Source organism: Oculina patagonica, chromosome 1 (assembly GCF_052425735.1).
Source record: "Oculina patagonica isolate OP01 chromosome 1, crgOcupat, whole genome shotgun sequence".
NCBI lineage: Eukaryota > Metazoa > Cnidaria > Anthozoa > Scleractinia > Oculinidae > Oculina > Oculina patagonica.
In genome coordinates this window covers 36,853,775-36,878,032 of record NC_135758.1, presented here as the reverse complement: position 1 = coordinate 36,878,032, position 24,258 = coordinate 36,853,775, and the positions used below count along the sequence as shown (strand labels likewise).

Sequence of the window (24,258 nt, the reverse complement as noted above, 5' to 3'; positions counted from 1 at the left end):
CTTCCTTTTGGAACTTAAAATTTTGCTTGCAAACAAAATTCTAATTCATCATAATTTTTTTTCTAGGAATTTATTGCATGCATAAAGCCAATTTATCGTCCCACAATTTATCATCGGCCTGCTTTGAGATGTCATAGCCAGGACGTGCAAGAATTTTTCCATAAATTCATCTCTCTGTATAAATATTTCCGAAATAAAAAAAATCCAAAGTACAAATATTTGGAAAAAATAGACGGCAAACTGATCCTGACGGCTAAAGCGGTCGAAAATAAACAAAGTGGATAAAAAGAAAAAAAACTAGAATATATAGAAAAAAACTTTGCCCTATATTTCGGTTTGCAAAACAAACCTTCCTCAGGGGCTGGGCGAAGCCCCTGAGAAAAAACTTTGCCCTATATTTCGGTTTGCAAAACAAACCTTCCTCAGGGGCTGGGCGAAGCCCCTGAGGAAGGTTTCTTTTGCAAACCGAAATATAGGGCAAAGTTTTTTCTATATATTCTAGTTTTTTTCTTTTTATCCACTTTGTTTATTTTCGACCGCTTTAGCCGTCAGGATCAGTTTGCCGTCTATATTTTCCGTTTTAACTAAGTTACTGATCCAGGTCTTCAATAGATCCGGCACCACTCATCGGTTTGTCGCTGTGATATTGCAGTATCTTATAATATTTGGAAACCTCTCTTTGCAAATTTGCACTGTAAGTATGGATAACGAAAGCGAGGCTTGTAGATTTCAAAGACTTCTGGGCCAATCAGCTTGCACGTTCAGCGTCTGGCTTCAAAGCAACGGCTTGGGTTTTGTGAAGAGTTTTGAGCTGTTGTTTTGATCTTTAATCCACAATTTCTGCAAATTTTTTAGCCTTATGGATTGCTACAGAGAATGATTGACTTGAATTTGTAAAGGAAAGGTTTGTATTACTTCGATATTCCCATTTTGTTTTCTAACCGCGGAGGCAAAGTTCTTGTTTCGGCGCCAAATTCGAGTGTCACGACACTGCGGTGTTGTGTTTCACAGATCGATGTAGTTTACACTGTTCATTTCAACTCAAGGTTTTATTAGTCTTTCTTCACTGCCAATGTGTAAGGAGCTTATTCATAAAATAAGAGGAAATATTTCATTAGAATAACGTGTTGTGATGATAATTTCGATGTAATTGTAAGAGAATAAGCTCTTTTGTAATTTGTACACTCTTGGGGTCTTGCATATTTTCTTGCATGCTTGTTGTGTGAGGGGATTCCACAAACTTGCATAGATTGCAGTCGGACTGTAAGTGTTTGATTCGAGATTTCTTTGTACTTTGCCGTTTGCTGTACTGTTTTTAAATACAGTATACGTGTAGCCTGCTAACTTGTTTCTAAATAGTTATCGAGTTCAATTATTTTAGACTTATCAAATAGCTCCTTCGATACTTCGTTTACTCTTTTAAAGGAGTAATCTTTTAATAACATAAGCTTAAGCTACTCAAATACTGCTTCAGTGTTTGTTGTTGTTTTTTTGTTAGACGTTCCACATGTAAGCTGATTGCCCAGTTGATTAATTTTCCATCTCCTGGCATAGTATCAGCTCTTTATTTGTGAGTTGTGTGTCAATTTGTCCACATAAGAGATTAGATTTTATTAGATCTCAGAAAGACAGATTTCTGAATGAACACTCTAGCGAAGTAAAGAATGAGAAGCCAGAAGATTAAAAAACGGCAAGATGCAAGAGGACAGAAAGTGAAGAAGGCATAAAAAATTTTATACATCAACAAAAATTGATCACATCCTTGAGAGATCTAAATCCTATCAAGAATGGTAGTGGTTTACAAGCTCTTCATGCACTCAGTTCTCCTTGTTTGAGGACATCTGAGATACAACCCAAACAATTCCACACTTATGACGTAGCCCTGCTGATCATGAAATCCATGTGCATTGGTTGTTGTAAACTTGCGTGTTAAAATTCTAATGCACAATAACCATTCAGTGGCACAACGTGTGTCTCACAAAAGCACTCTCAGAACAAAATATACCTTGCTGTATTGCAGACATCTCTCAGGTAGAGAAGAATTAGCTTGTAAAGAGAGATCATCATCATCATCATCTTTACGCAGTTAGTAAAGCCAATTAGGCATCACACTATAAACTACAAGAGACTAACCCTAAGATGACTATGGTAACAATGCTAAGTGAAATACAACTTAGGGAGTAATCTGTATCCACTTAGTATTGCTATAATTTTATTAATTTCCCCCAAGGACAGTTCTTGACCGGCACACTGATGATGACAACAGATGGCCGTAAGTCTCCAGTTCATGTGCATGTGGACAGAGAAACACCAGTTCATGTGCATCTTAAGAAAAAGAAAAAGGGAAAAGCTGGAGTTCCCACAGCAGTTGAGGTATGTAACATCCTATGCGAAAATAATGACTAAATGAGAGATGGAAAATAATGGCCCAGCTCACCACAAGTCTCTCATAGTTCTCAGTTGGTTAGTCAGTGCCCAACCGGTATCAAGGAGTCCATACGGTAGGTTCATTTCCCATGAAGTTTTCTTTGTCCCAGGCTCAAATAACACTTCTTATTATTCAACACATGCGCGCACTGCCCATATATGGTCAAAATGTTAACGTTATCTGTCATCCGTACATAACATATATCCTGCGATATACGTAGGTTGCGAAGATTCGTCCGAAATCTTGTAAAGCGCGGCATAATTACAGTTTTTCTATCTGAAAAATGTGTTTCGTTGACAATTTGTTGAATAATAAAACAATTATCCTGCTCAATCTTGCGGAATATCGTCTGATTTTAGCCAACTCGGCCTACTGCCTCGTCGGCTAAGTATCAGGCGATATTCCACGCGATTTCGCAGGATAATTGTTAAATATTCTCTCCTAAAATAATAACTGACACTGTCACAAAGTAATGGTTGTTGCACCTGGCTTTCAGCAACCATCAGGGCTTCGGCAGGTATCCCCCCTCCTCCCCAAGGATGGGACAGAATACCATATCAAAGTAAATGTAGAGTGATGTGCTTACTTTTTGGAAAATAACTTGTGTAAACATTAGGCTTGGAGGTGAATTTCTTTTGAACAACTGACGTAATGGCACACATACAAATGTACACAAATTAGACTTCTTTTTTTACCAATCAACATGAATATAATATCTGTCTATGGGGAGCCGAGAGAAGACAAATGGTCAGAAGTGATCACAACGATCATCAGCTTGATAATAATTATACCTTCAGATTTTCTTACTAGAATAAAAAGAAATGTGGCAGGAATGTACATGTCACAGTAGCTAAGAAAACACTAAGCCAGCTCGTCAACAAGCCCAGCTGGCTTTTCTGGCCTTGGCAGCTCTAAAAAATTACCTAAGTGTCTGCTTCCATGTGAAATTTCAGCCAGATTTTAAGTCCTGTGAAATTAGCCGGCAGTGGAAATTCATATATTGTGAGCTTGCAAACCAACATGAAAAATAATAAAAAAATAAAAATAATAATTCATCATCAGAGAGGTAAACTCTGATATGCCTATCTATATATTAAACAGAACAAATGTCGGAAAAAAATCAGATGCCCCGAGCGGGATTCGAACCCACGAGACCCCGATCTCATGGAAGGTGCTCTAACCACTGAGCTACCGAGGCAACCACAGCGGAGTGGGTCGAATATTTGCTACAAAGGAAACATCGAACCACACCCAACTGTGTTCGAAATATGCCGTATTACGTACAAAAATAATAATAATACCGGTATTTATTGATGTTATAATAATTTATGTTTGCAATTTATTCTTTCAGCAACGACTGAAGAGCAAGAGACTGGGCAGTTTAGCAAAATCTACTGTAAGTTATATTTTTCAACATTTGTAACTAGTCCTGAGTAAACTGTGATTGTAAACTGAACTACACATCACAGAACACTCAAGTACAGAAATCGTCCAAGTTTGTGTTGATTAGAATTCTGTGCCTGGATTTTTTCTATTTGCTGCATGTGCACGCCATGCAATATGTACGTTAGTCATGAGTTGTGAAATCAATGTACATGTTAACTAATCTAGTAGCATTTTGAAACATTCTAGGGGCAGAGAAAAGCCATCAAATCTTCTTCTCCACCTTTCATCCCCCCTCCTGGAAAAACATCAAAGAGGCCACTTGCTTGGGAGGTTGGACAAAAATGTTTTCTATTTTTTATATGTATAATTCACTTTTATTAACCATGTCTTTACAAATCTATTATAAACTGATTCAGATATCTGACATTAAGCTCAAAGCAGTATTTTGCTGGAAACTTCAACTGAATACATGTAAAGTTCTATAGCTTTCAGTGGCTTCAGGTCTTGAATTGAACATTCCATGTACTGGGTAGGTAATGGTTTTCAGATTGCTGCTTAGTGTTTCAAAGAATGGAGTGTAAAAATGTGATCATAAATCTATTTTGTGTACATGCAAACTCTGAAATTCTTTTTTCTTTTGGAAAGTGTTCTTTACTTGTGTTGGTTTCTGTTCATACAGGGAGCTTCACATCGTTTGGAAGTCAGCCCTCCTAGAGGTGGAACTCTAAGAATGGAAGACCTTTCAACTTCAGAGGTCAGCAAAATGTTATCCTTATTTTTGGATAAAATAATTTGGTCCACCCACCTGGTCAATATACATGACCATGACTTGTATACAAATTAGCTGTACTTAGTGGTTGAAGTCACTTTGTAATCTCTTTTTTCAAAATTAAACTCATCAACAATAGACCAGCATGGGGGAGGTGCCTGAGAGATTGACAGAGCCAAGAACTGCATGGAGCATCCAACTGCAAGTGCATCTGGTAACCATGACAACCCTCTGAGTGGCATCCACCCAGGCACCATCATACTGCTTATTAGTTGACAACTAACTAAAATTACCATATACTTACCATGGGATGGGCAGCAGAAAACTTGAGAACCTGTGTGTACGGCAACGCAAGTGAAATGACCTGACCTCAACAGGGGAGCTGTGAAATCCCGCAGCCCCTGCAAGGTTAAGCGACCACCCGCAATACTTAGAAGGAAAACAGCTGGTCTCGAGTTAACTTTGAATTTTATTTAACCACAATTTTAATTTCGTAAATAGGAAGAGGAAGTTCATGGAAAAATAAGAACATACGAGAAAAAGATTGGCAGTTTGATGTCAGAAGTTGGATCTCTGAAAACAGAGGTATGTTGCATAAGAATTACCAGTGGGTATAAAATTTGGGCCTTTAAAACAATGTGTAGTTCCATTAATTTTACATACCTCCCCCATGGAAGGGATTTTTCCATTTTCTTAAAGTTTTTGACTTTCCCCAAGAATTTCCAATTCCTTCTGTGGGGGGGGGGGGGGGAATATGGACATTTTCTGGAGCCACACAATGTATCTTGAATTCATAGCTATTAAATTTCTTTATTCTCCAGATGGAGGTGCGCAGGGCAAGACAAGCTGTAGAAAAGAGAGACGAACAACTGAATGCTTCAAGAAGAATTCTTGAAGTTCAGGAAGATGAACTTCTCGTAAGCGATCATCTTAATTTTTTTGTCCCAATAATTTGCTTGCCGGTAGTTATTGAGTGCACTCCGTTTGATAAAGTTAATTGTATTGTTAATTTATAGGGTTACAAGCAAGAGTTAAAAGCCACTGTAAAGGAAAATGAGGCCCTGCGTCATTCGGTAGAGAAATGGAGAGAGGATGCCAATGTGACAAGGTACAAAATAGTTCGCAAGCAGCCTTATTACAATGCATTTGATAAGGGCTCCTGGAAAAGCATGCATGCTACAAGATACAGTGTATGTACATTTCAGATCTGAAGAGCCTGAAAGACTAAGGGTTGCTTAGTTGTTCAACCAACTCAATTAATTGCTAACAATCACTTTATTAATGATCTGCACAAAATTTCAGTTGGTTACTATCAACAATTTAGTGGCCTGTTGATACCTGAATTGAAAGGGTTTCAATTTCAATCCACCAAGGGTAAAATTGAACCACAACTGAACAAAAACCAGTCCAAGCCACATCCCAGATCTGTATAGTTCCATGTCTGCATCATCTATAGACTGCTCATCGATCAAAATCATCTGTATCTCAGACATCCTTCTTGAGTACATGGGTGAAAACATCTGTCAAACTAACTCACTTTAACAAAGTGTGTGACAAATATTTAGAGGACATTTGTTTTGTTTGGTTATCTCTTGTAGGACAGAGGTGGGAAAGTTAGCAGGGGAGAGGGCAGGATTGTTAAAGAAACTCGTAGAGGTGGAAATGGATGGCAAGGCTGCTGGCGACCAAATGATAAAACTTAGAGACACAGTTAGAAGATTAAAAGAGGTACCTAAGTCTTGCTATATAAATTATAATGTATATAGCTTCAGTGTTCGACATCTGCGCTAGACTGGTATCCTGAAGGTCGATTTACACTGTCGTAAAATTTCAAGTACGTTAAATAGTGGGCGTGAAATTAACTGTCTTTTTCCCGTTGACCAGTACAGTAATTAAGTATGCTTCTACTCTAAACATTTCTCATTATTTTCCAGGACAAACGAATGTCCGCGGCTGACACTACATTGCTGACCAGACAGAGAGAAATGTTACTTCAAAAGTTGGACGAGTTTGAAAGAACTAATAAAGCATTACGAAGACTGCTCAGAGAACAACAGGCAACAGAGGTACCCTGAATGAAGCCTGAATGAAAGACGTTGGACAATGTGATCATTTTGCTGTAATAGTTAACTGCAGTAACCAAGTTTTGTTTTTCTCCAGGAAGAACACGATCACCTAAGAAAGCAACAAGAAGTTCTGCTTAAGAGACTCACACAATCTGACACAACAAATGAGGTAAAACTAAATGTTTGGTTTTAGGGGAAAGGGGTGTCTTAACCAAGAGGAGTGGCATAGCATTTTCTCCATTCAATTTGCTGGCCATATGGTATCTTGCTTTGGCCCCAACAAAGGTCATGCAACTCCAATAACTGCCTAATATCTTTTGCAGTGGAGCTTTATCTGACAGTCAATTTTAGAAGAATATATACCAACCCATGAACATTTTAACAATGTTAGACAGTTTGTAGCCCGTTATCATCAGTAGTTTTCAGCAAGCTCTCCGTCTCTTTTTAGCGTTTACAGGTCGAGGTGTCGGAAAGAGACAGACAGATAGAAACTTTACTGACCCAAGTGGAAGCTGATAAGGTTTGTGTTTTGATTGTATACTTAACTAAATAATTCCGATCTAAGAAACCTAATGTATTGTTAGTCCTCCTGGATGATTTCCTTCTCCACTGCAGGTGACATCTGACAAATGAGCTTAGTTATAATAACTAAGCTCATTTGTCAGATTTCTAACAGTTCGCTAATACCCATTTATATTTTTGGTGAGAAGAGCTTTGCCAGGTGTGCTTTTGATATGGTTGGGTCGTCTTCGAAAAATCTTGTCACTCCCAGGATGGAAATCTCACACTATTTATTCAGAAAAAGTTGGCAGATATAAAAATGTAACTTAGATTAATTTGATGATTTTTGTTCTGACGAGCTTGTAATCCACTTCACTGACCACCAACCTTGATCCTGTAAAAATAATTGTCAAATATTCTTTTCAAATTCTTTAAAATTTTCGTTAAACTTAATTTCTTTGAAGACATACTAATTTTCTCAACGCTAAGTTAGTTATTCGTACTTATGTGATCGTTGTAAAGCTAAGGAGTCATCTTCTGTGATGTTTCGATGTTTTTTTGAACCAAACGCCGGCGAAAAGCACCAAAATCGTGAAATCCCTTTAAAAAGGCCTTTTATCATTTTAGGATCAGGCGGTGGCATTTGAAGAACTCAAGAAGACCATGGAAACAACGCGGGCTCACCTTCAGAACCAACTCCGCTCCAAGGAGATGGAGAACGGCAGGCTGTCAGTACAGATAAGAGTAAGGAATAGTTAAACGACAAAACCCTTTATTAGACAAGTCTGTCGGACGAAGAACTTGAATTTGTCTGACTTAAGTTTTTAACAGACAACTGAGTTTAAAACTAGAGCAACTACAGGGCCAATCCACCAGAGAGACATGGAAATGCACCCGAACAATCAGGGTGTAGATGGAGATGTCGTAGTTCCAGCGGCTTTTTCCAGGCCTTGCTCAGAAATAAGTTGTTTCTGTGACGTCAGTTGGCCGCGGCCAAAAACGAAGTCCTAAGAAAAAGGTAAATCGGCGAGGCAAGAAACCTGCTGCTCTTCTAAATTTTAGAGTAAAAAATCTTCGAGTTCTTTAATAAATGAAGATTTCCCCAAACGGCACTTGTTACTCCCACTTTAAAGGACCCTGGTCAGCCGCCGCCATTTTCGATGCCATCGAAATTTTATATGAATATTGTATGGTGATGCAAACTCTTATTGCATTGTTTATTGCAATGCTCTTATTGCAGTTGTGTTACTGGAAGTCTGTTTAATTACCTTTAACCGTTTCACCGTAAACTCTTGTTTAGACACGCTCCGCGTAAAATATATTAATGAAACTCTCGTATGTAAACAAAAACAAAGGCGTGGCTGACTAGAGGACTTCCTTTAATATATTTGTGTGTGTTTCTCAAAGTTACGTTGTCTTGATGAGAGCAAGAATATTCCAACACATTCATAAAGTATTCGTTAAATCTTTTGTGGCATCGCCAGTGTAACACTCGTTTCAGATGCTTGTAACCTGCTACTGCTCCACATATCAATATTGTTCTCTTACCACCCATCTTTAGAGCCTTGAGGATCAGTATGAACAAGGAAGACTGGAATTGGAACATATGCAAGGATTAATCGCAGCACAAAGGGTAACACTTATACGTACACCTGTATTCCATTGCTGTTTCAGTTTTAGAGTTATCGGACCTCAACCACAATATAACGAACGAACCCTTTGGAAGGGGCTACCGTAGAATTCCGGTAATAACCCCCCCCCCCCCCTATAAGCCCCCTTGTCTACCTGGAAACAAAAAAATACATCTAGTTATAAGTCCCCCGGATATAAGCCCACCTCTGCTGGATGACAGTACTGAACAGGGCTAAATGTTGCTTTGTTATGACTTTTTAACTTAAAAACGTATTTTGAGAAACATTGCCATGGCTCGTTTCGAATCAGTTTTTTTTATTCCGCTTATAAGCCCTCCCGGATATAAGCCCCTCCGCTTATAAGCCCACTCAAAACCCCTTACTAAGTTGTTTAGGCCCAGGGCTTATAACCGGAATTTTACGGTATTTTAAATATCACGTAACGAGCCCTGATACACCTATTTGTTAATCCCAGTCACGAACTTTACTGTAAATTTTCTGGGGTATGATGAACAGTAGAATTGTGTCCAGGAACAGTAGAGCATGGTGCAGCTACAAGATTTGAATTAACATGACAGTGACCTTCCCTTACTTTTGTACAGGACAAGAACAGCAGAGAAAAAGAAGCTCTCAAAAAAGCGGCAAGGTAAAACTCGTTATTTTGTGTGTAAAGTAGTTGTCTGGTATACAGAGAACTAAACGGCAGACAAATCCAAAGAGTTATGTAAGTCAAGTAATTTATGGCGCTTGATGAGTTCTGCGATAGGTTCTAACAACGTGTTCATTATGCATTAACCAATGAAAAAGAGGAACGGTATCTTTAGCCAATCGATATCAAGACCAAAAGTAATCGTGAGTTAGCTTTCATGACGTTTTCCCGCGTTTGCAACCGGTTGCTTTTGTTGATCATCGAGTTTTGGTTTTGATACTGCTGTAGAGCTGTTTTCAATTGAGTATCGTAAAACCAAAACCAAAGTTATTACTCTGGCCAATCACAAAGGACACAGACAATCCAGTGAACCAATCAAAACTCCAAGCAAATACATGTAGCCGGCACGAAGCGCGGGAAAACGTGCGCGAGCGAGTCACGATTGGTTTTGGTTCTGATTGGCTGAGAAAGTGGCGCGAGATTTTTAAGCCAATCACTAAGCGTAGTAATGCAAAACCAAAGCAAACGCAATTTACATTCGACACTCAAGTGAAAACCGCTCTATCAAGACCAAAATTAATCGTGAGTTAGCTTTCATGACGTTTTCCCGCGTTTGCAACCGGTTGCTTTTGTTGATCATCGAGTTTTGATTTTGATACTGCTGTATTTGTTACTTCACTAAATAACTCACTCTATGATTACTTTAGTTTTGGTTTCAGTCCATGGAAAATAACTTAGGGATTTTTAGTCAACGAAAATTATCAGAAAATCAGTCCTTCGATGTACTGTTGCCATTGCCTTCATCCCGAGACAGGAATGTTGGAAGTCACTAATCTTTAGCGTTTTTTTTTTAAACTTTTATTTTCATTCTTTCAGAATACAAAAGGATCGTGTCAGCGAAAGAGAAAAAGATTTAGAAGACCTGCAAGAGAAGCTTGCCGAACGGGTGAGTTACTCAGTTATTCAGTGCATATCCAAAAGGGACAAAAAAGTGCCAAGACTAGCATTGGCAGATAAACATTTTTGATACTTTTCCTTTTGTTCAGGACATGACACTGAATGAAACAAAGAGAGCAGAAGCAAGTTTAAAAGAAGAGAAAGGCGACGCTGAGCTTGAAATTAGAACATTGAAAAGGTAAATGTGCTAAATGGCAAGAAAACTCTTAAAGTTGAAGCAAACTTGAACGAAAGTCGAGGAAAGTTCATTAGAGTTCAAACTACTCTTACACTTGTTATGGTTTTAGGTTATTTTCAAAGTTAGTCTTGGAGTGTTCTTAAATAATTATTTCAGTTCAAAACGAAAAACATATTCCTTTTTACTGGTTTGCAATACTACCTTGTTGATAGCTTTCTGTGTTTTTTTTCTCGTCACTTGTGCTTGTTGTCTCCTGCGCGGCTTTGTTTGGGCCCGTCATGCATCGCTCCCTCCCCGTTGCGTGACGAAGCCAAACAACTTCTGCGAAGGAGACTATTGTACTTGACAGTAAAATTTATTTATAAGAAGAAGTAGCACTGGTGTGATTAACCGTCGTGTTGTTTATTTCGTTTAGTCGTGTAAGAGAGCTGCACGAGTTAGTGGATACCACAGAGAAAGCAGCCCAGGTAAGCTTTGGTGTGTAGTTTAATACTAAATCTTGAAAACTGGTGTAAAGAGTTCACTTCAACCTTGAATGCTATTGAACTTTTGTCTTGAACTACAGGCCTTAATTTTGTCGTATTCTTTCTGTTTCTATGCATGGTTTTATCGCTATATTATTCTCCGTCTGCTTCACCAAGTTTGTCATTCTCGGTTCTCCCAAATTTCGACAAGGGTGTTGCTAAGCAACATGGCATAATCCGATGGCGTCATGCTGACGTGACGACGCCCGGAGAACTCGTGCTGCTTATGATTGGACAATAGAAATCGGAAATTCTTCGGACACTGCGAGGATTTTCCCGAAACCGGCGCTTGTTTCTCCGACGGGAAGACCGAAGGGATTGTGGGGCTACCGTAAAACAGCGTTTTTTCTTGATTCCAGAGTAACAGCGAGACTCTTGCCACTAAACTGAGCACCAGGACACAGGAAGTCAACACGCTTAGATTGGAAAATGAACAACTTAAGGTAAAACATATAAATACCACCCATCGGAAACCTTGTGTGCTGCAACTGACCTAAGATACCATAAAGCAATGGGCAAACGGCTCTTGATTCTATAGAAGAACATAAATCTCTGCATTCAAATGAAGTTCATGGTTTGAAAAGGGTCCACCTGCGAACACGAGCCAACGGCAAAATATTTGTTTTTTCCTTAAATAGCCAATCACTGAAGTTGTGGGATAAGCCAATCAGAAGGCATGTTATTACAGGCGACGCCAAGCATGGGAAAGCTCGATTTTGCTAAATGACGGTTGGGCATCGTGGGGAATACAGTGACGTTCGGAAGTCACTGTATGATCGCTGATAATATCTAGCGCTTATACTTATAAATTTGTTTAATTATTCTGTGACAGGCCGATATCGCTGCGTTAGAAGAGCGTCTTCATGAAGAGGAACAGCGGGCTGCTAGCAAGGTGAGTGAAACAGTGTTCGCAGACTGCCGTTGCGAACCTTAACAAGTTACAATAAGACACAGCATTACAGAATGAAGGCTTTGAAGCTGAAACGATAATGAGTTGGAATGTCGGAAATATAAGAAAAATAAACTGAACAGATAACTTTCCTATGTTTGCTGTTGTGAAGTCTCTCATGTTAGACTTCGGAAGGAGTATTGTTTTAGCAAGGGTATAGAGCAGTTTTCAATTGAGTGTCGTAAAACCAAAACCAAAGTAATTACTCTGGCCAATCACAAAGGACACAGACAATCCAGTGAACCAATCAAAACTCGAAGCAAATACATGTAGCTGGCACGAAGCGCGGGAAAACGTGCACGAGCGAGTCACGATTGGTTTTGGTTTTACCTCCTGATTGGCTGAGAAAGTGGCGCGAGATTTTTAAGCCAATCACTAAGCGAAGTAATGCAAAACCAAAGCAAACGCAATTAACTTTCGACACTCAAGTGAAAGCCGCTCTAACGCATGGGGCAAGGTTGATAAACACGAACGCCTGCGACACAAAAAAAATTTTTTTTGGCCAGTTGTGTGGGAAGACTGACATGCATCACATTTCCCTAATTACCAGGTAAGAAGGTTTTGCTATTGTTTCAGTGCAAGCTGAAACTTTTTGCTGGTGATGTCCTTGAAGGAATGCTACAATCTTTTTTGTGAGGTGGACCGAAACTGCTCACATCTTCTCTACTTTGCGCATCATTCACATGTTTGGATAGGTCCTTTAGTAAGGTGAAGGACTGGAATGAGTCAAGTCGGCCAAGAGAGTGGGGCGAGGCTCTATTCTCTCCTCCTCTCAAACGATCAGAACTTTCCTTACATTCTTTGGCCTCATGTTATGTATCCATGTCGTTATGTTGAATTGCAGTGAAGTAACCTTAGTTAGAGAGTATAGATAGTCGAGCTAGTAGGGAAGATGGTATAGTTGATATGTACATGAGTAGGTAGCTCTCGTGTCTTAGGTCAAAGGAGTAGAATCAACGATAAAAGATATGGCAGCAAACATGAAGCAATACAATGAACTTGTGGAGGAATACAAGACAAAGGTAATGTTATACTTTTGTATTTTTATCTTGCATTTGAGGCGGATCTCATTTATGGCGTAATGAAGCCGTGTCGTAACAGCACATCTTAAAACCATCCTTGTTTCGTTTACAGGTACACTGTTATTTTAAGGTTTCTTTACATAAGAAGGCAAATTCTCTCCGTCGCCTAAATGATAAGACACAGCCCATCTCAATCTAAATTATTCAGGTTGTCGCTTCACTTCTTTTGGATACTTTTAAATTCTAGCTAGGGACATCTCCAGAAAAAGGATATTGTTCTCTAGAATAAGGATCACTTACACAATAACAGTTTTCATGGAAAGGGCACCTTCTGGTGTGGTTTCAAATGCGATAACAGTTCCATAAAGAGTATCCAACGTTTAATTTGGCAAATGGCATTCTTTCAAAGGAACTCCATCCATGTGTTCCTGCCTCTCATTTGAAACTTCAGGGTTTTACAGTTGTTTAAACACCTTGTGTTTTTTACTGTCCTGTCAGGTGAACACGTCAGAAACAGAAATAAATCAGCTTCACAGTAGTGTCACTGATTACCAAACAGCGATAGAGGAGTTACGAAACCAGGTAGAATGGCAGGGAGAATTGAAACAAGTTCCTTGTTCGTTCGTTCGTTCGTTCGTTCGTTCGTTCGTTTACTCACGGACTCGCTCGTAGTTTTCGTTTATCATTATGAGTATTAGTATGCAGTCAATTGAATGAAGACACAATACAGTACTACAAACCTAAACTGACAACCTAACTTACTTTGACTACTCGCTCGCCTTCTCACTTATGTTCTTGCGCACTCTTCCACTCATTGACTTAGAAATGCGGTGACTTATAAAAAATACAAAAACCCACTTACTTTAAAAAATATATATATAAAATAAAACTATGCGAGCTAAAAAAGCTGTTTTTCTCTCAGTTCTCTTTAGATTCCTCACTACGTTTTGTATAACTTTTGTTTTCTGCTTCGACTCACAGCATAAAGCTGACAAAGGTGAAATTAGAAAACAGAAGGCTTTGTCTAAGGAATATGAGGACATGCTTACCGAGTACAAGAATCAGGTAGATAGAGAGCAATGAGAGGTAGTTTACATTACTACATCTAGAGGGTCATTGATGAGAGCAACAATTTACATATCATTTAAACTTAATACTGCCAATAACTACAATTTTGTTTAATTATTAAACGTTACATGTACGATCAAGTTGCGCACAAGTGACCCCTTCTATTAATACATAGACTAGAAAAACTAATTTAGCTAGTAAGAGTGTCAATAAACAAGGGAACTCATGTCGATAACATTCTTTTGTCTGGCAGATAGTTAGTAACGAGGCAGAAATAAATGACTTGAAAGCGAACCTCAAACAGACCAGTCTTCTGTTGGAGGACCATAGAGCCAGGGTAGGAAGGAAATAAAAAACCAATAATTTTAAATTTATGTCAACTGTGTACCATACCAAGTAGTACGCTGCCAGATTAATGCAACCTTCAGTCTTCCTCCTGACTTCTCGCTATATGATTTCGTTGTTTGCCATTTTGTTGAATCGTGGAGAATCGAAGAAGCTGTCCCGTTTATTGACTGGACCCGCAGGTTTAGGCGGGGCTGTTGCTAAGTAACGAGACGTACCCTGATGACGACAGGCTGACGTGACAGTTTCCAAGAGTTCGTGTTGTTTCTGATTGGTCAATAAGAATCGGAAACACTTATCAGTATTTCCCAAAAACGTCTTTCTCGTTCCCAGACTGCTTCATTGTCATTCGAGTCAGTGTAGACGAACAATCCCGAAGTCGCTGTATTTTCGAGTTTTGTGATGTGATTGTGTTGGCCATTTTCCAAACTACACATGTTGTGCATTGTTCTTCTCTTTCCTTTATCCTTATATCTGTCTTTTTTTTACGTTTCTGTAACAATTCAACCAGGCAACTTTTACGAGAATGAAGAATAGGTTCACCCTAAAAAAATGCTTGCTGTTATCAAACTAAACTCTTCCATTGAGATTTATGATAAAGATGCATGAACTGTAGTGAGAGTCATGTTGTCCTATTCAGTGTAAATACAGCCTGGATGAGACTGCTCAGCTTAGAGCAGCTATTAAAGAATATGAAGATCTTATTCGGGACTACAAAGAGCAGGTAGGGCAGATAGAAAGATAGTGAGGTTTTATGGTGCTAGGTAGCGCTGGTCTCTTAGAAAGAGTAGTTAATACTGTTCGTCAGTGTTAACGTGCTTCGCAACAATACAAGACTGTATCCCCTAAGATTCCAGTAGTGTAACAGCTCTCATAAGCTTGTTATTCTACTGGTCCTCATGTGTATGTAGCAGTTGCAATTTTTTGGGGCTAGTGGCATGGTTCCTGTTGGTTGTTCTATTGTTTTCTCGAAGGGCAGCAAGCCATTCACGCGAGACCTTGAGAGAGCTGCTACACAACCCTAAGATTCCAATGATAATCCCTGGGCATATTTTTGTTTAAAAATGTTTTAGAGGTGGGCTTTTTAATCATTGAAGGGCTTCTTATCGGAAGGAATGTTGCTTTTCAAGAATCTTTGGGCTATATTTGAAAGGGATTTGCGTCTGAAAAGGTCAGATATGTCCAGGATTGAACGCTAATGAGATGCATGCACTTTATGATAGGCATCACAAAGTGTCCTCCTTGGTCAAAGTTCACCAAAACACCAATAATTCTGTCAATTGAGTAATATCAAAATGTCAAATACCCAGTCAAATATGAAGTACTTATTAAACAATGCTTGCGTTCAATCCTGGATATAAGTGGAAAGGGTTTGGTGCATACAAGTGTACCGCACGCTGATTGGTTGTCAAAACACTTTAAACATAACGATGTGATCTTGGGAGGGGTGGAGAGGGCAGTGGATGAGTTGGGGCAGATCAAAACTTTGCGGCAGTTCAGATAAACATCATTCAAAGGCTGTGAGCAGCAGTTCCTCTTTGAATCATCAAGCAATGCGAGTGAAACAAGAGTAAGTGTGACTGCAGTCGTTCAGATTAGGGTCGGATCTCCTCTGTTTCAATCCACAATGGATTTTATACCCTGGCGGCTCATCAGTGCAAGCGGTTATTTGCCGTTCCTGCCTGCAGCATTACGTTCATTACAGATATACCCCCAGAGTATTTACTAGTTTATTCCCAACAATTTGCCAAGAACCAGTTACTTACCTTGGTAGAGAGAGGTTTTACTGAGAGTAAAGTACCTGGCCTAAAAGCACACCCTTAAGCCTGGTTCACACGTGCGACGCAAATGCAAGAGACGTTCACACGTAAAACGCAGACGCAAGGAACGTGTGATACGCAGGCGCAGTTGAAGATGGCAGACAAGTCACGCTTCACTTGCTTGCGTTTGCGTTGCCCCGGTTCACACGTGTGAAACGCAACCACAAGAAAATGAAACCTTTTCCATTTCTTGCGTCGGCGCTTCAGTTGCGCTTGCGTTGACGTTTGCGTTTGTGTTTGCGTTTGCGTCGCACGTGTGAACCAGGCTTTAGCCTGCGTTGAGGTGTAGAAAGGGGAGGGAGAAGAGGAATTTGGGCGCGAGCGCGAAACCGCGACCGAGGGCACAGCATGGAAACAATTGATAGCCTCGAATGTTTGACTCTGACGACCCCCGCTTCTGTCTACCTTGATTTCATTGCATGACCATAAATAATGATCAAGAGTTCTACTTGTTTTCTTTTCGTCAACAGATCGATAAGTATCGTAGGGAGGCTGAAGACTGCAAAAACAGGCTGTACGAGTACGAGGCTGATGCGCAAAGAATACAACAGGAAACTGCGCTAGAGAATGAAAAGGTAGTGTAACCCTTGATTTGCCTCGAAAAAGGAAGCGTATCCTTTTTCAGCCGGGCTTGGGACCGTCCTTGGCGGTAGTTGGCGTTTTTTTCGTGTGATGACGAAATAGTAAAGTCGCCCAAAGATACCTCGTCTTTTGGTCCCAAAGTAGACCTTAGCGGTAAAGTTTACTGCGGCCAATTTCAATAATGCTACGAATTGCATTCTATTTTGCTCAAATTTTGCTTCTCTTCCTATTTTTATTGCAGGTCAAAATGAAAATGCAGCAAAGGCTTTCTGAGCTCGAACCACTAGCTGATCTACTGAAGGTAATTAACATATCGTTGTGTCCGACTTGCGAGTTTTTTCATTAATTAAATATGCTTGTGTTTTATCGGTGTGCGTTAAGATTGTTTTATTCATATCCAGTCCTCGGACGTCCGTCTACAGGATTCCCAAGAGAGGATGATGGCTTACGAGAGGCGATCCAACGAGCACACTAAACTCATATCTGAACTGACCCAGAAGGTAAGAGGCAAAGCAGTAGGTAAAGTAATTGATACAGTTGATAAGCCATTGGCCCTCCCTCGAAGTAGTCAATATTGAATTTAACTGAATGGTTTTATCTTTTTTGTCAACAAGGTAGCTGTTTCTATCGAAATAATACCATTGACTCAGAAATGAGCCATTTCAAAACATTTAACATATGAAAGATCATCGCATTTAAGTTAAAGCCTGAAAAACAAATCATTTCAAAACAGTTGTTAATAGACGCCAAAGGCAGGCAGCACTTTTTCTCTAAAATAAATGTTGATCTCAAGTTGCAAATGCCAAATCTTAATCGAAATATTTTACCCCTTTTTGACCGAAGGTCGAGATGCAAACAGATCAGTTAGAACATCTACGTGAGAAGCTGAGGATGGCACAAGACGAGACAAGAAGCATGCAGGCCAAAAATGAAGTCTTAGAAAGGTTTGTTGAGAACTGTCGAAACAATTTAAGCGCGTGTAATCATGGGACAAATCTCAGCGGCCACGAGATGGTCATATACAGTGGAACCCCGATATTACGATATGTCAAGGGAGCAGTAAAATAATATCGTTATATCGAAGAATCGTTATATCGAAACTCCCGATATAACGATATGGCTGTAAAATAACAGAAAATATCGTTATATCGGGGTAAACCTGACAAGTACTTTTTACTGCATATTAGAGGAGGATAAAGAGAATAATTTTGATAAGAAGGCTTAGAACACAGTATGATTTTCGTATATCAGCACAAAGCTGTTTTTAGAAACGTTAGAGATGACTCGATTACCGTAATGCCATTGCATTAAATTCGATGTTTTGCAAATAAAATGTGACTGTGTACTGATAATATCGTTATATCGGGAGTATTTTACGTTCGGTCCGCTAAATTCTCATCGTTATATCGCTATAAAAAGCTTGTTAAGTTATTTCTCGCTTTATTTCTTCTTTCCTTTTTTTTCAGAAAATTATCGGATTCTGATCAGCAGAACAGAGAACTTGTAGGCGTGATCAGCAAAAAGGAGGAATCTTTATATCAAACACAGGTCAGTAAAATAATGAAACAGCCGAACTGGGAGAATATCTGCCCTGGTTCGTATAAAAGACAGGGTTGCCACGTTCAGGGAAAAGTCAGGGAAAAACAAAACAAAAAATTCAAGGTCAGGGAAAAGTCGGGGGAAATCTTAGTTCTTGTCAAAGTCAGTGAAAAGTCAGGGAATTTTGTTTTCATGAGCTCAAAATCCCGTGAAAAACGTGAAAGATCGAAAAAGAAGAGAAGAATATCGATGGTCTACAGAAGAAGCTAAAGCAAATGTAAAAGTGGATTTTGCTTATTTGATAATTCGCCTAATGCAAGGTCAGTGAAAATTGTTTTGGGGGTCAGAGAAAAGTCATAGGAATTTTTTGGGTTCTTATGAGTGGCAACCCCCTAGAAGAGACCGAGTGCCGATATTCTCCCAGTACGGCGAGCAAGCTTGGTTTATAAGAGATTTATTACACGACTTTTTGATTGAAAAAGAGCTGTAGTACCTTTACCCATTACTTAGAAAATATTGGACCGGCAATAAAGCACTTTGATTGGTTCATTTTAGTTATTGGCTTTCTCTCTCGAGTTATCGAGACTCAATTACCAGTGATTGTGTATTTTAATTTATAGCAAAGACACGAGGACCTCCGAGCGGAAAATATTCGTCTGAACCAGCAGTTGGAGTCATCTGTACTTGAAGCCAGAAGACAGGTGGATAGTCAAAAGGAGAAGGCGCTAGTCAAGGTCAGTAGGGTGGGGACGGTGGGGATTTGCTTCTGACACTCTGGAATATTAACGAAAAAGGAAGATAAAAATGAAGAAAAAAAAAACAAACAAACTGGCGCGCGTGTTTACAAAGACTGACGTAGAGAGAAAAGAAAGTTAGGAAGAATTTAAAATATTTAAGCGAGGTATTTTTTAACTCTTACAAACGTTCTTGAGCCTAAGAAATAAAGCCAGCAAAATACAACGTAGCCTCATGCAAAAACGACTACTCAACCAGTTAGAGGTGCTTTGATAGGACCGCGTAGTGCCATTACAAAACTGGACATAAGTTCTGTCATCTCTTTTCACTAAATAGCTTTTTTGACGATTTTCAACGGTTGTAATTCAATCACTTTTCATTCAAGCAAGCTCAAACTTGCTGGAGCTATTAATATCGGGGTAGCCTTTTGCGTTAATTTTAAAGTTGTTGTTGACTCGATGCTAAATCCATTTTCTCTTTTAAAATGGAAATGACAGTAGAAATGGCTCACTGCATCAATTTGCCTTTCCTTTACTGACCCGAGACAATAGCGACCTTACATTTGGACTACGAGTACGAAATCGGGTACGAGTACGACTGAAATTTCAAAACAATTGTATCCCCCGTACTATAACTCTTCCCTGTTGCTGACTAACTAATAAATAAACGTTAGGGATAACATTGGTGTGATAAGTAACTATATGAGGCACACGAATTTGGTTTGATAACTCGTACTCGTACTCAATCTTGTACTCCAAGTTCAGACTGAAGGTCGCCAATCTGAAGGAGGACAGCAAATCATTCACAAAACAAGCATCAACAGACCCAAGGGGTTAAAGATTTCATTTAGTACTGTAGTTTTTGGTACAAGGAAAGAAGAAGAGATAGGGTGAAGTCATTCTCGTTCCCAGAGCCTCCGTTTCTTTTGGTCACGTGGTCGGCTAAACGGAGGGCTCTGGTAACACTGACTACCGGATGTCGTAAAATCCACGATATCCGGTAGCGCATGCCCACTGCATAAATGTTCGTCTGCGCCTGCTCAGTAAAAGAAAGGGGAAGGCTGGGCTGACTGAGACGAGAAGAAAGCGAATTTTGAAAGAAGATACGAGATTTGAGTTTGGCGTTCGAAAGAGCTGTGCAGCAATCCTTGCTACAATTGTCGGAGGACATCAAGAAACAAGGAATGGAACAGGAAGCCGCCCTGCCTGCTGTAGTCGTTAAGTAGAACGACTGTCTTGGTGTTTTGCCCGCTGGTTTTGGCAATTCAAGTCGTTGATATTTTAACTTACGCAATTCGATTCGTTTGGAACTCATTGAATTGCATGGCTGATAGATGTGTTCTTGTTAGAATCCAGAGGAACTGGAGTTATAGTGTTTAAACATGGAGTCGAGGATATCATCAGCTGATAACATTCCTACGGTTGATGATACTGTGAAATTTATTTATGGCCATGCGGAGGTATTGTAGAAAATTCAGAACTAAAAAAGCCGCTGATCGACGAGGTATCATTCTATTGAGCAGCGGTAAGAAATATCGCATTGAATTTCAAAGTCTTCATGTATTCATGAACTCCATTTAGTGTGTACATCTTGTATAAGCTAAGTTGATATGATAGTGCAAATGTTTGCAATATTTTTACATGTAATGCAATAAAAAGTACAACCAAGTTACACCTTACAAGAGATGTACTTGTCATTCGTTCATAAACAAAGGTCTGCTTCGTGAATACGTTATTCCAACAAACTCCCAGTGTTATTCGGTCTTTTTCCGGTAACATTTTCAAACTTGCCCGCTACATCTTTAATTGTTTCGATGACCGGAAGTATAACCAAAATTGCGTAGAAGCGTTTCGTTTTTTACCTAATTACGCATGCAGTTTTTATCAGCCAATCAAAAAAATCATATTTTTTACCGTTACCAGGGCCACTACGTCATGTCAGTTAAAAAAATACGCGTGGCCCTGGGGAAGAGGATGGGGTGAAGTCTAAAAAGCTTTTTGTTTTAATTGACAGGAGCGTGCTGCGCAGGCGCGTATCGCAGACCTGGAAACTCAACTGAGCCGATCGACTGCGTCAGCGGCACAGCTCAAAAGAAGTAAAGACGAGGTAAGCTGGCACTGGTTTAGTCGATTTAGAACACGTTTCTCTATTAAGTTTTTATGCATAGTTTTTTTTTTCTTTGATGGATTATTGCCATAGAATCCTATCTGAGTATTCTTTGAAGCAAAAAAACTTCAACACAAGGAAAATTAAACCATGTATTTTGTAAATACCGACAAAAAAAAAACCTGTATTTACGTGTGTTTTGTTAATACTGACGTAGAAGATTGTCAATTCTGGATTGTGGCCATATTAGTCGTTGAAGGGCATTAATACAAACAACGATAAGAAAAATTAGACACGATAGCCATTTTCCTTTATCCATAAGACATATTCGTTTGCTGTGAAGCGGGTATAGACGAGCTGTCCCTTGAGCCGAGCTCAAAGCGTTGTTATAATAGAACACTTGAGGTCCTTTAAACTGCGTAGGTAGTGAGACTGACTGGTTCTGTGCGGCGGACAGGATATAACCTGATCATGCCTTCCCTCCCTACTTATCAATCTGGCAAAGGAGTGGCGGTTTTTTTTTCTCTCCCTTTCAAAAAAAGCCTGATCGCAGGTTAGACAGGATAAGGAACTCAAGAAGAACATTGTAGATCACTTGCGACTGGTCGTATGGTAGACCCGGCGGCCGGCGAGGAAAGTGCTATCCCACGAATCTACTCGTTGATTTCCATTTTGCCTGCTCACATACTATGCAAATACCCCTTTTAGGGGCTTTTGGGTATTTTAACTTAATGCATGGCTGACCGGGAGGTTCATTTGTGGCATGACTAACCTATTGATGGGGGCCTTCCAGGGGAGTCCATGTTCCCTTTTCTCAACAAAATTTTCCTTGTGTTCCCGTGTTCCCTAAAAGTATCTCTTCGATTTTGGTGTTCCCTGTTCCCTCAAATATGCTCTTGTTCCCTGTTCCCAGTTTTAATTTTCCTTTGTTCCCTTATTCCCAAAAAGTTAATGGTCATGTTCCCTTGTTCCCTGAAACTCCTGGGGGAGCCCCGTTGATCATTCCATATTGTTTGTTGTCAATTCAGGCTGAGAGGCGCTACAACTCCAAGCTATACGACATGAGGGACAGACTAGACCAGGCCAACAGTACAACACGGAGCATGCAGAACTACGTTTCCTTCCTGAAATCATCGTACTCTAATGTATTCGATGAACTCGAGGAGCCTAGATGACCTACATGTAGCTAGCTTGAAATGTCCCTCGTGTGGGACTTGTTTTTATTCGTAGAAAAAAAAAAGTGTATTTAACAACTGAACTCCGAACACGTACACTCAAGCGAGAGCTTTTCTCGCAGTCTCCGACGTATCTTTTTTCCAAATCATTTTATTACTCTCACTTGTATTCGTGAAAACAACCGTCAAAACGGATTGTTAAACTTTATACCAGTCGGTGAACTCAATACTATTCATTCTTTCAATATTTTACTTCCCGTTTGAATACGTATTTGTAGATATTTATTATGACTTTTATTACTTGCGAACATCTCCCCTGACAACAGATGTAAACATTCTATATTACACAGTTTTTATACATATTTTTAACCAAATATTATACAATTCCTTTTTTGTCAAAGTCGCTTGGTTTGTTGTAACTCGAGATAAAGTAATTTTATATTTGTTAAATTGGAATTCAAGGTTTGTTTTTATTTTTTCTATGGAGATCTTGTCGCTAAATGGGTCGCATCATTTTTTTTTTTGCACCCCACATGGAGAGCGTTAGAAAAACCATGTTGGAGTGATTATTTTTCCCATATCAGCAGCCTATATTTTTATTGAGATGCTATTTACCTTGTCCGAGGCACGAATTATGTTCAAAAATGCCTAAATCAGTTTTCATCAGAGTATTATAGATGCCCTATCGGATTCATGCTCTCTGTTTGGGGTTTGCAGGGATATCATTATAGTTGGAATTCCCAGATCAGATAACATTGTTCGAAGCACAATCAAAAGGGCATGTTTGATTGAATAACCATATTCAGTCGTTTCCGGTCTAAGTTCATTTATAGAACATGTGAACTCATGCATGCTTCTTGAACAACTGAAATAAAGCAATGGTAAAATACACTGTTGCATGTATTTATTTGAAATATTTTTTAGTACAGTATTTATTTTTGTTGTCTAACCTGAGCAACAGACGTCTTTTTTTTTAAAAAAAATACATTTTTTTGTTGACTTACCTGGGTAACAGGCGTCTCTCTCGGCTCATAAAGTGACACATTTGTTGAATCAGCTTATCTCAAGAGCAAAGTAGCCCCCATCTGCTGTCCCAATACAGAAAATGGCCAGCGAACGTGTTTTCTTTTGTGGGTCTGGCACGAGGAGCGAAACCGCCAATCTCCAGCTGATAACACGCGGCCTCGCTGCTCACACGCGCGAGAGTCAAAGAGGAGAGTTTATACTGGTGATTGAAGGTAAAAAAGACTTCGATGGCTACTTGGCACTTGGTTGGATAAATCACTTACAAATAAATGTTATTTATTGTTGCCAAAATCCTTACAAAGTAACCCAACGTTTTTGGCTAGGCCCTTTATCAGTTGATAATTGCACGTGGAGAGTTTGCAATTATATGTACCCTCTCTTTGCAAATTTGCACTGTAAGTATGGATAACGAAAGCGAGGCTTGTAGATTTCAAAGACTTCTGGGCCAATCAGCTTGCACGTTCAGCGTCTGGCTGCAAAGCAACGGCTTGGGTTTTGTGAAGAGTTTTGAGCCGTTGTTTTGATCTTTAATGTACATTTTCTGTATAATTTTTAGCCTTATGGATTGCCACAGAGAATGATCGACCCGAATTTGTAAAGGAAAGGTTTGTAATACTTTGATATTTCCATTTTGTTTTCTAACCTCGGAGGCAAAGTTCCTGTTTCGGCGCCAAATTCGAGTGTCACGACACTTCGGTGTTGTGTTCACAGATCGATGTAGTTTACACTGTTCATTTCAACTCAAAGATTCATTAGTCTTTCTTCACTGCCAAAGCGTAAGAAGCTTATTCCTAGAAGAAGA

At 39.5% G+C, this 24,258-nt stretch overlaps 1 protein-coding gene across 4 annotated transcripts; it reads left to right on the top strand.

Moving 5' to 3' along the window:
* Positions 1-755: 755 nt before the first annotated feature.
* LOC144667353 (outer dense fiber protein 2-like) lies at positions 756-23,321 on the top strand. 4 transcript variants are annotated; one of them, XM_078528748.1, is made up of 33 exons: positions 756-904; positions 2,236-2,373; positions 3,780-3,824; positions 4,061-4,144; positions 4,494-4,568; positions 5,085-5,168; positions 5,405-5,500; positions 5,600-5,691; positions 6,182-6,311; positions 6,518-6,649; positions 6,744-6,818; positions 7,098-7,169; positions 7,778-7,894; positions 8,712-8,783; positions 9,384-9,427; positions 10,307-10,376; positions 10,477-10,565; positions 10,981-11,032; positions 11,449-11,532; positions 11,922-11,981; positions 12,977-13,060; positions 13,559-13,642; positions 14,042-14,125; positions 14,382-14,465; positions 15,114-15,197; positions 16,764-16,868; positions 17,117-17,176; positions 17,277-17,375; positions 17,719-17,819; positions 18,342-18,423; positions 19,035-19,148; positions 21,163-21,255; positions 22,284-23,321. In XM_078528748.1, exons 2-33 carry the CDS (start codon positions 2,254-2,256, stop codon positions 22,428-22,430), a joined length of 2,814 nt encoding a protein of 937 aa, XP_078384874.1. In that variant the 5' UTR covers positions 756-904; positions 2,236-2,253; the 3' UTR covers positions 22,431-23,321. The 4 variants fall into 4 exon arrangements, with proteins under 4 accessions (XP_078384874.1, XP_078384880.1, XP_078384868.1 ...); XM_078528754.1 differs by having other exon boundaries at positions 2,231-2,373; positions 17,298-17,375; XM_078528742.1 differs by having other exon boundaries at positions 2,231-2,373.
* The last annotated feature ends 937 nt before the right edge of the window (positions 23,322-24,258 follow it).